This window comes from Macaca nemestrina, chromosome 4 (genome assembly GCF_043159975.1).
Source record: "Macaca nemestrina isolate mMacNem1 chromosome 4, mMacNem.hap1, whole genome shotgun sequence".
Classification (NCBI taxonomy): domain Eukaryota; kingdom Metazoa; phylum Chordata; class Mammalia; order Primates; family Cercopithecidae; genus Macaca; species Macaca nemestrina.
The window spans coordinates 158,450,926-158,469,116 of record NC_092128.1 but is presented as its reverse complement, the minus strand read 5'-3'; the positions used below and the strand labels follow the sequence as shown (position 1 = coordinate 158,469,116).

The 18,191-nt window shown below is 40.1% G+C and overlaps 1 protein-coding gene across 4 annotated transcripts in view; it reads right to left on the bottom strand.

Moving 5' to 3' along the window:
* LOC105483466 (ubiquitin specific peptidase 25) overlaps positions 1–17,686 on the bottom strand; it is a 143,627-nt gene extending 125,941 nt beyond the window's left edge. The window contains exon 1 of one of the 4 annotated variants that reach the window (XM_011744367.3): positions 17,227–17,686. In XM_011744367.3, the coding sequence (XP_011742669.1) occupies positions 17,227–17,271 (45 nt within the window). In that variant the 5' untranslated portion in view covers positions 17,272–17,686. Of the gene's footprint in view, positions 1–16,976 lie in introns of all 4 variants that reach the window. The other 3 variants (XM_011744369.3, XM_024793306.2, XM_024793305.2) reach the window with 3 other exon arrangements.
* Between the last annotated feature and the right edge of the window lie 505 nt (positions 17,687–18,191).

Here is an 18,191-nt window from a genome sequence, read left to right as displayed (position 1 = left end):
TGGTTACATTTAAGTTACTAGTTGGTTTTTCAACTTATTACATAATAGCTACCCAGCAGAACATAATAAATGTATGCTTAGTTTATAAACAAGTTTCAGTAAAACCATAATAAAAATATTTCAATTTGGCTGAGCACAGTGGCTCATATCTGTAATGCCAATGATTTGGAAGGCCAAAGTGAAAGGCTTGCTTAACACCAGGAACTCAAGACCAGCCTGGGAAACAGAGCGAGACCCCATCTCTAAAAAAAAAAAAACCAACTAAAAAATGGCTGAGTGGATGGTACACACCTGTAGTCCCAGCTACTTGGGAGGCCGAGGAGGGAGGATAGTGCGGGCCCCGGAGTTTGAGGCTGAAGCAAGCTATGATTATGCCACTGCACTCCAGCCTGGGCAACAGAGCAAGACTCTGTCTCAAAAATATATTTTTTAATTCAAGGGCAAGTGTTCCTGACACCTGTTTTTCTTTAAAATGGTCCCAATTTAAGAATTTAAAAAGTATACATACTGTTGTCAGGTAGAGTATTAATGGGAAGGAGGAAGTGCTCAATAAAGTTGCTGGTTCTCCAGAGGGGAAAAATAAATTCTGACATTTACTCAAACAATATGCAAAAATCAAACCCAAGTGGAATGAAACTTAAATCCTGAATGAAGACAAATTAAGAAAACACTTAGAGGGCAATAAATGAGACTATCTTTATGAAACAGGATATGGAAGTTCAAATATTAAAAGAAACTAATTATATATGAAACTAAATTAAAAATAAAAATGTCTATTCATGTAAGAACATAAAGAAAATAAAAAGACATTGTAAAAACAGAAAATATCTGGAAAACATACACAGTAGTTTCCCCTTCTCTTGTTTCACTTTTTGAAGTTTCAGTTACCAATGATCAAGTACAGTTCAAAAATATGAAAAATTCCAGAAACGATGTTTTAAATTGTGCAGTATTCTGAGTGCTGTGCATAATGAAATCTCATTCCATGCCACCCACAACATGAGTCTTCCTTTGGTCCAACATATCCACACTGTGTATACCACCCACTTACTAGTCAGCAGCCATCTCAGTTATCGGGTATTTTTGAAAAAGATTACACTCACACAACATTATATTACCATAGTTGTTCTATTTCATTATTAGTTATTGTTGTTAGTCTCTACTGTACCTAATTTATACATTAAACTTTATCACAGGTAGGTATATATAAGAAAAAACCATATATACTATATTCTATATAGTATTGAACCATACTATATATGGCATACTATTTCAAATATTTTGAAAACATACATAGTATGTTATGTGAATGTAATCTCTTTTAAAATATACTATATACATGGGTCAATACTAGCCACAGTTTCAGGCATCCACTGGGGGTCTTGGAACATACTCCATGAGGGTAAAGGTGGATTACTGTAAATAGAAAAACAAAAGTAGAATCTAAACCATAAAGAACTACCTCAAATCATAAAGAAAAAGATAAATAGCCCAAAAGAAAAAACAGGCAAGAGAAACAAATGTCCATTTCACAGAAAAGAATCACAATGGACCATAAACATATAAAAAGATAAATAGTTTAACTGTAGAATGATTAAGCTGTAGTATATCTAGAAATATAAATGAACAATAACACAACATTTTTAACAAAAAGTGCAACAACTAAAATCATACTTAGTAAAAGACAGATTTCCATATAAAATCGGGAACAAGACAAAGATGTCTGTCACCACCACTTCTATTAAACATTTTACAGAAGACCCCAAAGAGTACAATTTTTAAAATGAATAAAGGTGGTAAATAAAGTTATTAGAATAAGTGAATTTCACGAAGTAGCAGATACAAGCTTCATATGCAAAAATCAACCACATTCTCTATACCAGCAAAAAACAATTGGAATATAAAACTAAAAAATACTGCCAGGGCACAGGGGCTCATGACTGTAATCCCAGCACTTTGGGAGGCCAAGGCTGGTGGATCACGCAGTCCAGAGCTCGAGACCAACCTGGTTATAACACAGTGAAACCCCATCTGTACTAAAAATACAAAAAATTAGCCAGGCGTGGTGGCACGCACCTGTAGTCCCAGCTACCAGGGAGGCTGAAGCAGGAAAATCACTTGAACCTGGGAGGCAGAAATTGCAGGGAGCCGAGATCGCACCACTGCACTCCAGCCTGGGGACAGAATGAGACTGCGTCTCAAAAAAAATAAAAGTAAAAAATAACATTTACGATAGCATCAAAAAAGTCAACTCTAACAAAAGATATGCAAAGACCTTTAAACTAAACTGTTAAAAAATAAAACCTAAATAAATGGAGAAATATATCTGTTCTTGAATTGGAAGGCTAAAATACTGTAAAGATGTCCAAACAGTCAGAATGAATCCATATATCCAACACAATCCCACTCAAAACTCCCAGCAGGCTCTTTGTCCAACTGTTCAAAGTGCTTCAGAATTGTATTTGGAAATGCAAAAAAATCTAGAATAGCCAAAACAAATTTCTAACAAGAACAAAGTTGAAGAACTTACATTTACCCACATTTCAAAGCCACAGTAATCAAGACAGTATAGCACAGCATAAGGATCGAAAGGAACAGAATTCAAAAATAAACCCATTCATACTGGTCAATTAATTTTCCAGAAAGGTACCAATGTAATTCAATGACGAAAGGACAGCTTTTTCAAAAGTAGGTGCGGGGACAGTTAGATATCCACATGCAATAAATGAACTTTGACTCTCATACCTCAGCACACACACAGAAATGAATTCCAAATGGACCATAAACCTAAAACGACAAAACTTTTAGCACGAAACACAGGGAGAAAAAAAAGGTTTACAAAGTAAGTTTCAAGAAAAAGGGTAAAGTACTAACTATAAAAGTAAATTAAACAATCAATATTAAAATACTTCAACTTCAGAGAAACTGTTAAGAAAATACAAATACAAGCCACGCATTGGGAGAAAGTATTTGTAATTACATACACATGATAAAACACACCCAACATATAAAGAATTCCTACAACTCAACAGCAAGAAGATAACCCAACTAAGAAATTGGGAAATAATCTTAACATGTCAAAAAGAAGACATAAAAATGGTCAATAAGTAAAAGACAGAGGCCCTGGGTTCCTACTAGCTCTCCTGCAACATCGCCTGCCTGCCTCCCACACCTTCCTCGCCCATACCATAAAAGACCTCCAGCTTAGAAGCTTAAGGAAGAACAGCATCAGCACTCAGGAAAAGGAGGAGGGAGAAGGGAGGGGAGAATAGGAAAGAGGAGAAAGAGAGGGAGTAGGGTGGTGGTGAGGGCGGAGGCAGCAGCCCTAAAGTGGTTAGTCAGCCCTCTTGCTTTAGACAGCAAACTGAGAGAATTCTACCCACTCTTCTGCTCATGCAAGAAATGCTTGGAAGAGCATTTACTTTCATCCAAAAACTGCACACCCGGCCGGGTGTGGTGGCTCACGCCTGTAATCCCAGCACTTTGGGAGGCTGAGGCGGGTGGGCCTGAGGTCAGGGGTTCAAGACTCTCCTGGACAACATGGCAAAACCCTGTCTCTAGTAAAAATACAAAAATTAGACGGGCGTGGTGGCAGGTGCCTGTAGTCCCAGCTACTCAGGACGTTGGGGAAGGAGAACCGCTTGAACCCGGGAGACGGGGGCTGCAGTGAGCTGAGATCGCGCCACTGCACTCCAGCCCGGGCAACAAGAGCGAAACTCTGACTCAAAAACAAAACAAAACAAAACTGCAGACCCTAGGCGGCCGAGGCAGGAAGATCACTTGAGGTCAGGAGTTCAAGACCAGCCTGGCCAACATGGTAAAACCCCATCATAAAAATCAGCCAGACCTGGTGGTGTGCACCTGTAGTCCCAGCTACTTGGGAGGCTGAGGCACGACAATCACTTGAACCTAGGAGGCAGAGGCTGCAGTGAGCCAGATCGCACCACTGCACTCCAGCCTGAGTGACAGAGTGAGACCTTTGTCTCAAAAATAACAACAAAAAAACAACTGCAGACCCGAAGGTTTGCCTAAGCCAACACCAAGATGGACAAAAATAAGCTAATGGCAACACCAAACCCCACCAATGTTCACACAGCCCTAGGACCACACCTCCAAGCACAAGACCCCCACGACCTGAGGGAGCAGCTCTGATCTCTGTAACCCCAAAGGCCTGGACCCCCTACCCACTTTACACCATAGAAACCACAGGACTGACCAGGGTCATCTTATATGCTGCTTACAGCTACTCAGCTGCAGTTCCACATGCTCAGGTACACTGGTGCTCTCCTCCTGACGCCACCCAGCAAGAATGGGAATACTGTCAGTTCTGTGAGTTCCACTGTTCTAAGGACTTCAATTCCTGCCTCCTTTGGGAAGAAGCCCAGAAGCCAGTTCTGCATGATGCTACCAAAATTGGCAAAGAGATTGTCCACTGACCCTAAGAGGCCTGTGCAGAGCTGTTTCTGATAGAGACAGTAGACAAATTCCTAGGCAGGCAGGGACGGGTCCCTGGTGAAACCCGACCTTCAAACCAAAGACAGTTTAAAGCCTGAACACCAAGCTGCCAGTTCTAGATAAAGTCCACCGCTGGAGTGAAAACTTATTTTCTTTTGGCCTCTTTCCCAATTGGTTCTTTCTGAATAATGCTTTTAAACCAATTGAATGTTGCCTTTTCCAAGGCTACCTACTGCCATCTCCTCATTCCAAATCTAAAAAAATTCTGGATTCAACTACAAAGACGGCTACCAGCCCCTGAAGCTACCAGCTTTCAGGGCCCCTCTCACACAGAAGGCTATCCACTTCACATCCCCTCTCATTGTTGAAGGCTTTTCTGTTGCTCAATAAAATTCTTCCCTGCCTTGCTCACTCTCTGGTGTCCACGTACCCTCGTTATTCTAGGTCACAGGACAAAAACCCAGAACTCGCCGAACAGCGGGAACGAAAACAGCTGTAACACGCACCTGGCCGGCTCCTGGAGCGGCAGGTGGTGGGCATGAAAAAAGCTGTTACACACTCCCATTTGCTGGACTATGGGAGGAATGAGCTGCGACACCTCTGGGGGACCAAACCTCAGCACTCCCCAGACTAGAGCTGTAATACACCCCCATTCGCAAAGCCGTGGGCAGCGGGAACAAACAAGCTCTAACATCCCCATCCACTGAGCCGTGAGCGCCAGGAACAAGAGAGGGCTGCGGCACTCCCAGGTGGCTCAGACCTCGGGCGGGTCTCCCCAGGCAGAAGCTATCACACCCGCTTGGGGCTCCACGGTTGCTGCGTCTCCGAGTTTTTGGGTTCCACCACGTTCCTCTCGTCTCAATGCGGGAGTCGAGCTGTGGCAGCCACATGCGGTACACCCGGTCCCACCATGGGGTGAGCACGGAATGGCAGTGGTCGTGGGATCTGGGCTGGGGATCAGCCGAGAGCAGCCTGCCGGGCCCAGCAGGCAGAGCGAGCCCAGTGAGTGCAAGTAAAGCCTGGGCAGAGGCGCTGCTGGCCTTAGAGGTTTCTGGCTGGGGAATTGGCACCGATAAAATCTTGTGTCACTTCTTCCCTCCAAAAATGGAGGATTTTTAAACCTGAGGTAGTGGACCATTTCCTGTTTCCTTTCTTCCGTGCTCATCCTCAGCCCTGCCCAGCTCCAAAGCCTTTCTCCAAGGCCCCATGGGAAAATTTCAGGGCATTCTTGATGAGACACCCAGACCCAGCCCAGAGGCCTCACACGAAGACAAAGAAAACCCCAGAACTTCAGCCCAGTGTTTCTGTAGCTCCACCTTAACTGAGACATTTGATTATGCATGTATTCTGGCATGAATTAAGACACAAAACTTTTCTATATGTGAATGCACAGTTGGTTCGCACATCGGTGTTACCATAACAGGTCCTGGCCACTAATGGTACATTATTCCTGGCTCCTCTCTGCACACCCCTCCCCAATACATCTGTCCCACTTCCGTGAGGATGTAGCTCCCAGCTCTGCAGACAATTCTGCCCTATGACCTAATGACCCCTCACCACACAGCACCCATTTCCAGACTGAACAGCAACAACAAAAACCCAACACATAGAGTGGAGTTTTTCCATTCAGATTCCTCTTCTTCCCTGTCTTCAGACAGATGAAAAACTGTAAAAAAAAAAAAAAAAAGGAACTATTTTTCTGCCCAATTTCTGTCCAATTTACTTACCTCGCCACAGTTCATCCCACCCCTGCAACTGCTCCATGTTCTTTTCAAACTTCCAACCCAACTAAAATGTGAAATTATTTTTGTACCCTGTGTAATAAAATACTCATCATAAAGATTTCTTGTATATGTGTGCAATGAATTGTTAAAGAGATAAAGTTAATATTTACTTTGAGGCATGATGAAATGAGTTCCTATTTTTCAACAATGTACCTTTTTATCAGGTGTTAGTTTAAACAAACAAAAAAAAATTGTGCAATCTCAATTTGTTTTGTGAACATATTAGCACTTGGTCCTGGAGCATTTTACCTTTAGCTACATCTCTGACATTTTTGCCATTTTAAGACTTGGAAGAATGTAGCTATTGTGATTGCTATTACGTAGGAGTGTTAAAACTGGATAATGTATGAGAAGCAATGTTAAAAAAAAATCATCCTCAAACTGGCCAACAAGCACATGAAAGATGTCCAAAATCATTAGTCATTCAGGAAATATACATTACTATCACAATGAGGTTAACACTACGTATTCACTAAACGGCTAAAACATAAAAGATTAAAAATCCCCAGGTGTTGGCAAAAATGTAGACCACCTGAAATTCTCCTATATTGCTAATAAGAATGTACAATGATACAACTGATTTGGATAACAATTTAGTATTACAACAATTCTACACCTATGTATTTGCCCAAGAGAAACAGAAATACGTCTCAAAGACTTGCTTACAAATGTACACACAACATTACATATGGGTCAAAAACTGGGGGAAAAAAAAAAAGTACATCAAAAGGTACATGAATACACAGATGTGAGAATATTTATACAATATTACTCCACAGTAAAAAGAAACATACTGATACATGCAATAAAACATGGCTGAATCTCAAAAGCATTTTGCTGAGCAAAAGCAGCCAGATGCGAGAAAAAAAAAAGAAATTTTGTATAAACAAATCTATTTATGTGAAGACACAGAACAGCCAAAACTGATGTACAGTAATAAAAATCAGATCAACAGTTGTCTGAAATAACGAGGGTGTTGATAATTAATGAGAAAGGTGATACAGGACAAATTTTGTGGAGTGACAGAAATGTTCTGTATGGCCAAATTCATCAAATTACACACTTTCAGTGTAAATCATACCACAATAACATTAACTTGAAAAAAGTCAAGACAGCAGTAGTGTGGGGGCGGGGGGTGGTGTAGAAAAGAGGGAGAGTACGAATGAGGAACAAAGGAAACTTCCAGGACGATAGATATTCTATTTCATGTCTAAAATGGTACAAAGAATAGAAATCTTAATATATTTCTTTAAGTTGTTCATAAGTTTTCATATGCTATGGTTAGCCCCCCCCCCGAAAAATCCTATAGGAATTATTCATATACAAATACACACACACACACACACACACCCCAAAAAAAAAAGCCAGAAAGAAACACAAAGATTACAACTTTAGCACGTACAATCATTTTCCAACTCCTTAATGCATCGATTCAACTTATTTGCGCCCCCAGGAGTAAGAGGGGGCAAGTATCCCACCTAGCCACCTGAAGCTTTGGGTTTCCATAGAAACGTTGGCCAGAAAAGCCTGAGGGAGGAGACAGCTCCTCTACATTGCTGCACTGATGGAGAGAAACACCTGAAACAAAAGAAACAATGTCTGTTCAAAGACCCTGCTTCCATATTAAATTTGGTGTATTGTGATAATTCAATCCCTAAAGGACCCTGCAGTCAATTTACACAGTGCTAAAGGCACTTTTATCTTTAAGAATACTAATTAACTTCAACCAGTGATCCTCAAACATTAAGTATAGAAGAATAATCTGAGATTCTTATTAAGCATGCTTTAGCCCAACCCTCAACATCTTGAAACAATAGGTCCAGGGTGAGGCGCAGAAGTCTGCACTTTTAGCAAGCACTACAGATAATTAAGACATTCCACAAAAACCATATTATAAGAAACTGATCTAAACCTATAGTAACAAGACTAAGGAAAATATTGCTGGACATTTAAAATATCCAGCAGTTCAGAGAACCAAAAACTAAAAATAAAGCAGATGGTCTGCACTGAAGCAGAGTTAATCAAGGGGCAAAAAAGAGAAAAACTGAAAAATTACTTATCACATACATAAAACAGAATGTCATGACAAGAATGATGTCCTTGGAAATTAAAGTCTGCCAAAATAAATGCAAGGCCTCACCCTTTCATAAATTCAACTTTCACATCATCTACTTGCCCACATTATATAGTGACATTCCTAAACTCACTTTCACAAGCCAAATTTGGTCCTTCATACATAATAAAAATCAATGATTATATTGTAGGAAAAAGGCAGGCCACTGCTGCAAGTCAGGGCTTAAAGTAATTCTATGACATTAGAGAGTAAAATTATGCCAGTGTCAGGGGAAGAAAGACCCTGTAGCCACCTTACTCTAAGCACATCAGGGCAGAAATCAATTGTGGAGTGGCCTCTGGAGAAGGAAATTAGTGAAGGCGACTAATACAGGAAAAAAGTGCCCTGCCTGACTTCACAGTTCCTAGGAAGATAGAGAAGAGACTGACAAACTACCAGCACCCCTCCACCACCACATCCAGGGTATCTAAGGTGAAAGCTTAAACAAAGATCACCAGTACCCAAAGAAAAAATACATGCAAGCATCACAATTGAAAATACTACAGTATCTTTTAGTTAAACAGAACCTACTTTGTAAGTCTGCACAACTAACACATGTAAATATTTCATAAATGCATGAGGTACAAAAGTAGGTAACTGCCTTTTTAAATCAGCAACAACAACAAAAATACTCATTATCACTTCTAATCAGTATTTATTGGAAGTACTTGCTAGTACAGGAAGAAAATGAAAGTACACACACAAAAACTGAAATTATACATAAAACTTTTTAATCATGATATGATCTTTTACACAGAAAGTAAATAACTGTCTCTGGAAAAGGTATTAGAAACATTTAGCAATGTGGCTAGATACAAAATTAATATACAAAAGACCGCTGCATTTGTATACACCAATAACAAATTTTTAAAAGCACTGCCATGTAACAGTTATCAGAAATTATCAAATACCTAAAAGATGTACAATGATTTTGTGAAATTATAAACCATACAAGAGATATTAAACATGACCTAACAAAAATAAAAGTATACCCTACTCATCCTGTATCATAAAGATGTTAATAATCCCAAATTGATCTACAGAGTCAATCAAATTAATCAAAAAGACAGAGGATTTGAGAGAACTTGCTACGATTATTCTAAAATTTCTAAGGAAAAGTCAAGTGTCACTTCTGAAAAAAAGGAACAAAGTCAAAAGAACTTTCTTTTCCAGTATGAGATTATTCTAAAGCAACAACAATGAATACAGGATGATATTCACAAAATGATTGATGAAAAAGAATCAGTCAAGGAAAGAGAAAAAAACATTTTGCATTAAACTTTTGTATATGTGACAAAGATGGCATATCAATTCAGTGGAAGAGAGCATTAACTTTTCAATAAAGCAAGGTTAACAAAAGAAATTTTTAAAATCATTTACAGGTTACACATCCCAAAACTCCAAGCCAGAAATAAGAAATGCTCCACAATTTGAAAACTCTAAATGTTTTGAGCACCAACAAGATGCTGAAAGGAAATGCTCACTGGCTTATTTCAGATTTTCAAATTTAGGATATTTACCCAACCCAGGTAAGCAAAATACAAATATTCCAAAATCTGAAGGGAAGCAAAAGTCCAAAATCCAAAACACTTCTGCTCCCAAGCATTTTGGATATGAGAGACTCAATCTGCATATGGTGAAAACAAAACTGTATCCCTACCTCGTACCATATACAAAACTCAAGCACAGATGAAAAAAGGTCTAAAATGTTGCAAATATAACTTTAAAACTCTTAGTTAAAAATACAGATGAACCTTCTAGATATTGTAGCAGGAAAAAGTTCTTAAAATTTTTAAGTTAAAACAACTAACATTAAAAAAAAATACCTTCAGCTACTCATATAGATGCAACAAATCAACAGGAAGATGAATAGAGGATTCAAGATGATAATCTCAAATGAAAGTAAAGGGATAGGATAAGGGATATAGGTTATTATCAAAGTTCCAGCTTCTGTTTTAAATAGGGGGTTCATGTGTTTATTATTTAAAATAAGCGATTTAAACAAATAAATGAAAACATTTGCAGGAAGAGCTGATCATGAGACAACTGGTAAACTTAATTCAATTATGTGTACTTCAGAACCAAACTAAAAATGTATATTATTAAAAACAAACTCTTTGTAAACTATCTGACCACATATAAGGGTAGTAAATACAGAACGGGCATTACAAAAATAATAATCTAGACAATCAAACTAAAAAGTTACCACAGCATACCGGCAAAAAGGGAGAGAAGAAACATTTGAAGCCAGGAAGAAAGATAAGTGATGTATAAAATCCAAATAATGTAGTTTTAAATGAAGAGGAGGAAAATAGTGGGAGAAAAATTCCTGAGAACACAGATTTCAGATCAAAAATCCTAGGCAGGACCATTAAAAAGATACATACATAAACACATGCTAGTGAAATTTCTGAAATCTTAAAAAGAAAGAGTAAAATCTTACAAGGTAATACAGAGAGTTAATTTATCTGCCAAAAAAAAAAAGTATAGTGACAGCAAACCATCAAAAAGCATTATACAACAGACCAAAAAATACAGTTAAAATTAGTTAATTTTAAAAAACCAATTAGCCACTAATAATGCATCTGCAACACTAAGAAAATTCAGTCACCTAGAATGCAATTCTATATTATCCCAACAAAACTAGGAATACTAAAAGAAAAAACATGCTAAAATGTCTTACCTAATTTGGGGCAAACGGGTGGAGGAAAAAGTTAATTTTTTATATTATCGAAAAAAGTTATTAATGTTTTATTACCAAAATTTTATAAAAATATTTGTTTAAAATTAAAAGAGCCAAAATTGACAAGAAAACGTTAAAAACAAGAGTGGTAGTGGTGATACAATGAAAATTTGGTCTATCCATCAAAACTGAATGGAGAAAACAAGACTAGTAAATGGCTAATCAGATGACAATAAAAAGATTAAATTTATTAGTTATCATCATATGTGCATGGTTAAATTCTAAAAGACAAAAATAAAAGTTTGGATTGGATCCATTAAAAATACAAAGAGAAATTGCCCAGCACTTCAAGAGGCCAAGGCAGGCTGATCACTTGGGGTCAAGAGTTTAAGACCAGCCTGGCCAACAGGGTGAAACTCCGTCTCTACTAATATTACAAAAAGTAGCTGGGCATGGTGGTATATGCCTGTAGTCCCAGCTACTTGGAAGGCTGAGGCAGAAGTTGCAGTGAGCTGAGACTGCACCATTGCACTCCAGCCTGGGTGAGAGAGCAAGACCCTGTCTCAAAAAAAAAAAAAGCAAGAAATAAGATCAGCATCTGGCAAACACAATTGACAACAAAACAAGCAGAGATTTAAAAAATGGCATGTCTATATACGTATCTATACACACACACACACACAGAGATTTAGGAGAAAATTTTAGACCAATAAATACAGAAACCTAAATGATATTTAGAATTTTATAGAACTATAAAACTTAAAATTTGACCCTAGAAAACATAGAAAATTTAAAAGACAATAAGCAAAATTTGGAAACTTTACCTAAAATTTGCTCTAAATGAGCAACTCAGCCCTGATACAGTCACGTTCAGCAAATCTTCAAGTAACAAGTACCAACTGCACCATATCTAATTTTTCAAATCAAAAAGGATCATACACCATCAATTTTGAATGACTCGACATAATCCTACACTGAACAATTCCAAAAGCACAGGAAAACACAGAATCATTTTATGAGGTAACCTTATCTTAATAGCCCTCATAGGCACCCCAAACTCTGTAACCAATCTCATTAAAGAATCCAAGGAGGACTGGTTCCAGGACCCCCAAAGAAGCCAAAATCTGCGAATGTTCAAGTCTCTTATATAAAATGGTATAATATTTGCCTGTAACTTACACATCCACACATCCTCCAGTATACTTTAAATCATTTCTAGATTACTTATAATACCTAACACAATGTAAATGCTACATAAATAGTTGTTATACTGTATTGTTTAGGGAGTAATGACCAAAATAAGACTGTACATGTTCAGTACAGATGCAACAACGCTTTTTTTTCCCAGAATATTTTCAATCCACAGTTGGTTGAATCTAGGGATTCAGAACCTGTGGATACAGAAGGCCAATTATATACCAAATTCTAGGTTTAAATTTATTGTATTAAATGTAGAAATACATTAAAATAGTAAAGCAACATGCCCAAATGGGGTTTTATCAGGAATTCAAGAACAGCCAAAACAATACAACATTGTGGTTAAGAGCAGGGGCTTGTGTATCACATGACTTTTGAGTTTATCCAACCCTTAATACATACTCGAGATGAAATGTTGCTTTAGTTCTCCAATACTGTTTCTTCAGCTTCAATAGAAAGGAGAAAGATAGTACTCACTTTATAAGGTGGTTGGGAAGATTAAAAGAAAAAAGTTTGTAAGAAGACTCAGCACAGTGCCTTACACAGATTATATAGTAAATATTCATATATCTTATGTACAAATGGTTCTTACATTACTGACATATAAAATATCATTCACTGCAAAAAAAGACATGATTGTCCACATCTAAATCCAGTTTTGAAACATTTATAAAACTTAGGAATGTATGAAAATTTCCGTATTATAAGGAAACTATATAATAGAAACTAACATAAATAGTAGCAACATTCTGTAAACTTAAAGTAATAAGTGGTAAAAATAATGACAAGAAAGAGATCAGAATATTAAGTATTTGTAAAGGATATGGACTGTATACATACAATATTGAAGAAAATCAACAGAATATTTATTAGAAATGATGTGAATTCGTTTAAAAGGCTGGATACAATGTGAGTATATGTGTTAAAATCAGGTGTGAAAAGGAAAGAATAAGAAAAGGAATAAACAGCTGGAAACCTATCTCTCTGCCCAAATCAAGTCTTATACTAATAATAAGATAATCAACTGATTCCTAATAAAGAATATTCCCTTTATGTAACATTTAAAGTGATTTAAGTAATGTTAACCATCAAATGCTGCATGGTATAGTTTTATAACCTTAGATAATCCTAAATTGGAAAATACACATTATTTTAACTAAGAAATTTACCCTGAATCCAGCCTGCATTGTTTTCCAAGTTTTAACTCTTCAACTTGCTTAATCTATGACAACCTTCCCACCTAACCCTCATCTTTTGAGGAATTCAGTGAAAGTTGACTGTAGATCTGTTAGATTCCTCTGCCTCCATGCTATACTATTTCTTTTTTATTCTCCCTATACAGAACGCTTGCTTAGGACCATTAAACAATCGAATCTAAAGAAGTTGCTCACATCTAATCATACTAATGTTTAAAAAGAACCTTCAGAAGCACTTAATGACTTGCCCAAGGTGACAAAAAGGTGGTTGAGATCTAGCCCACATTCTTTCACTACCACTGCCTATTCTCCTAGCATGAACACAGTTTTCCAAGCTTTCGTTGTTCTGTTTTGTTGTGGTTTGGTTTTTTGTTTTTTTGAGATGGAGTCTTGCTCCATTGCCCAGGCTGGAGTGCAGTGGCATGATCTTGGCTCACTGCAACCTCTGCCTCCTGAGTTCAAGTGATTCTCCTGCCTCAGCCTCCTGAGTAGCTGGGATTACAGGCGTGTGCCACCACACCTGGCTAATTTTTGTATTTTCAGTAGAAACTGGGTTTCACCATGTTGGTCAGGCTGGTCTCGAACTCCTGACCTCGTGATCCCCCCGCCTCACCTTCCCAAAGTGCTGGGATTATAGGCGGGAGCCACCGGGCCTGACCGTTTTGTTTTAAGAGACGGGGTGTCATTTTGTTGCCTAGGCTGGTTTTGAACTCCTGGCTTCAAGTGATCCTCCCACCTCAGTCTCCCCAAGTGCTGCGATTACAAGCATGAGGCACCACGCCTAGCCTCATTGTTTCTTAATAATTTTTAAATTTCGAGATTCGGTTAGGAAACTAAGTACTGTACTTACATTCCTTTTGGAAACCATTCACTTATTTCATTCATCAAATATTTGCTCAGTCCTACTATGTGTAAAGAACTGTTCTAAGCCCTACAGTGAAACAATATATTTTATTCAACTCAGAAGGATACATTTAATATAAATAGTATCCTGTTCATTTCACTTTGGAAATTAATTTGGTCCCTGGGAGCAAACCTCCTCCCAATAATAACTGCCCTAAAGAATACTAGCTTGGTTCACCTGCTTAGATAGATTGCGGGGGGCGGGGTGGGTGGGGCCGCCATGGAGTATCCTCATTTGGAACTTGAATCTATGTATCAAATTTTTGAGACCTAAGGCTCCTACACTTTGGTAAATATGAAGCATAAAGGCTGAAGATACATGTCCAAAACCAAAATTATCACAGGATTTAACTAATCTGCTGCCAACTGCACCTCACCTGAAATATTTAAACCTCAGAAAAGCAGCTTTCTGCAGTTTTACTACATCTCATAAGTCCCTGGGTTGGCCAAACTCCAGCAATCAAGCAAAGAACACATCAAAAGGGAAAGGCAGCCCCTTGCCTTATCATCCTACACTGTGACAAAGACTGATGAATTCTATAGGTGAACCAAAAAACCATGAAAGTTTTGTGTAGTGTGGTGCTGCAAACAACAAAAAAAACTTACATCCATCTGCAAAATAAAAGTTTAAAAACCCTTGAAAATATAAGAAACCATTCCGACTACCAAAATACAACTATTTACTTAAAATTTAAAAACATATACGTACACACAATTTTTTAAGGTGAGAAGAAAACTGGCTAAAATGTTGGCTATGCAATATACACTACACACCTCTCCTTTTAGATAATCCATAAAGTGTCTGAGTAAAAACAGACTTTCACTTTTGTTTCTTCTAAGTGTGAAGTTCACTTCCTAGTTACCAGTTTTAAGTGCGCTTCCTGGTTACCAGCTTGATGGATTTAAATCTGTCAACTTATTGAGGTAGATGGTTTATTTATATCCATATAAATATTTTTAAATAGTTCTAATATGAGTAATAAAGCAATCGTGTATTAATATGGAAAGCAAACACATTTAAGTGTTTCTTTCGTAAAACAATCTAAGTATTATGGAAGTATAAAAGTTTCTCTAAAAAAAAATCCCCAATAACAATGAAATGATCTAAAACACACCCATACTAACAATAACATCATAATGATATTTTGAATTAACTACTCCTCCCTTTGTGTGGGGAGGGGATTAATTAAAGTAGGAAATTGGACTTGACAGCCAAGATCACTTTCGTTAACTTGATTCTTGATTCTACAATTTTATGCATAACCTCTGAACCATGCAACAGAGCCTGCAGTTACTTAATGCAGTTTAGTCAAAATCAAATGAAAAAAAAAAAAAATCCCAAACTTACAAAGTTCTTCCCATTGTTCAAACTTAGGAGATGTGAAAAATTCGTATTTCTCACTTTGAAACAGACTTTAATATTCAACATTGAAGACAATTATAAACAAATAGTACCATACATATTAAACAGTGCTTAGTATTCACATGACCATATGGTCTTTCGTAAGCCTTAAGTCTTTAAAAACTAAATTTGAAGGTATTCAAAATAGAATAGGGAGGATTAGGAAGTAAACTCTTTTAAACTCTCATTATTAAGTCTTGAATTATTTCACCGTAAATAAAGTGCAGTGTGCAATATCCTTCTAACTTTACCAGTAATATCAACATACGAGTCTCAAAAACTTTCCCAACGTGCCTAAAATAACAATGCACTATCCTTGCTTTCCAAACTTCTTGAGTATCTTCGACTACTTTAAAGCAGTATCATAAAATTCTAAAAATAATCTCAAGGCAAAAATTTAGCAGGCTGTATGTAGACAGCCCATTTTAGAACAAGTCTTATTGCAAAGTCAAGCACAGGTAGAATATCGCTACACCAAAACTACACCAGGGTGGGGCATTCATTACTCACCCAGATTAACCAAACACAACTCTGGTGGTTGATCACAGTAAACCCTAATTGTCCCCGTAATTCCAACACGACTAAGGCACGGTTGACCCCTTTTGCCCAAAATGCTTTTCACGCAAATGAAAAATTTTTAAAAAAAATTAAATTATGGCCAACTACTCTTCAGAATATGGTGCAAGCCATGATAGTGCACTTACGATTCTGAAAGCAAAGTCTAAAATAGCAGAATGATCTCTCACTATTCACTTTAAAGATACAAAGCTTCACAGTTTTTTTTAAATGGTTTTCTTTAGTGAGTGACCATTTGAATGTGTGACTGATGCAAGAGTAAAGAGTGAACGAAGGAACAAGGTCAAACTTAGGGGACAAAAGATTCCTGGAATAACATGGCCAGAAAGGTTTCCTCTCTTAGAGACAGTTACCATATTGAAAAAAAAAAAAAAAGCAGAAAAGAAGAAGAAGAAAAAAGGGAAACCTTAAAAGGAAAAGAAACCAAGCAAATCACCTACTTCTAGAGTCCACCTGGTCAACACGCCTGCCCCGCAAGGCAGGTAATTCGATTTTGCTGGAGACCGTTTTGCAAAACGGCAGGCCTGTAACACTACTACCTTCGAAAGACAAAATGGGTTCAGAAAGGATGACAACTGGCTCTTCTTTCTTATTTAAGGGGAGAGAATAAAGTTTCATTAAGAAGCCACACAGAGCACTGTAGGAATGTGAGGGTCGCTCTCAATACCTGGCACCGTCTGCTACGGGAAAACAATCGGCAGAAGGAAGTGGACTGAAGCCCGCAAACTACACTCTGCTTCCCACACGCAGCTGGGCACTGGGCGCTACGCCCCCGAGGCGATGGGCAGGGGCGGGGGGTGACGGTGGAGGAAGCCGGGGACGGCGGCGGCGGCGAGGCCGGGGCGCCCGGCCGCGGCGGGGGAGGACAGCCCGTCGGAAGGAGGAGTGGGGCCCGCCGGCTCGCGGGCTCGCCTCACCTTCTGCGCCGCGCTCTGCTGCAGCACGTTCTGCTCCACGGTCATGGCCCCCGCGGCGGCGGCGGCGGCGCCCGGCTCCTCGCGCCTCCGCCGGCCCTGGCTGCCGCGCTCCGCCGAGCTCCAGGGAGCGGCGCGGACGGCCGGGGAGGACAGCGCCCCCGCCAGCCAGGCGCGAAGGCGATGGCGGCCGGCGTGCGCGGGCACCGCGGGCAGGCGGCGAAGCGCCGACTGCGAGGGCCACGGCGGCCGCCCCACGTCTCCACGCGGCCCGCCTCAGCGCCGCTCGTCCGCGGCGGCCCGGGCCATGAGCGGGCGGAGGACGCCGGGGCGCGGGAGAGCGCGGGCCAGTCAAGCGGCGTCACGCGTTCGCGCGCTCCTTAGCTGGCGGCTCGCGGCTCGCGGGCCGCTTTAGGGAAGGGAGAAAGGGGACGGAGGGAGCGGCCGCCCGGAATGGCGCTGTCCTCCTCCCTCTGTGAGTCCTCCTCCCTCCCCTCCCCTCCCCTCCCCTCCCCCACGCGCCGTCCCCGCCCCCGCCCAGCGGCTCCTCCCCCGCAGAGCCCCGCCCGCCGGCCGCCCTAACCCTACATTGTGACCCTCCGGGCGGCGGGGCGGGGCGGGGCCGCCATGGAGCCCCGCCCCTCCCGGCGCGGGCAGGCGTTCCCGGGTGGGGCGAGGGCGCGCCCGGCTGCCCGGCCAGGGAGCCGCCCCTGCGGCAGGTTGCGCGACGCTGGCGCTGGGCTTTGCGAAGCGCGGCTGGAGGCCGGAGGGCAGTGTTCCTGCCTGCGCCCAGAGCTTGTCGGATCCGTAGCTTGCCCAAAGCCTCCAAAGCAAACACTTCCCTGCATGCCCATAACGTCCCAAAACTACCTAGGGTCCCGAACTGCGGCCCCTTTCTGTGTCACGCGTTCTCTCCCCTCACCTTTCTAGGAATTTCACAAGCCTTGAACTTGCCTGAAGGGAAAAGT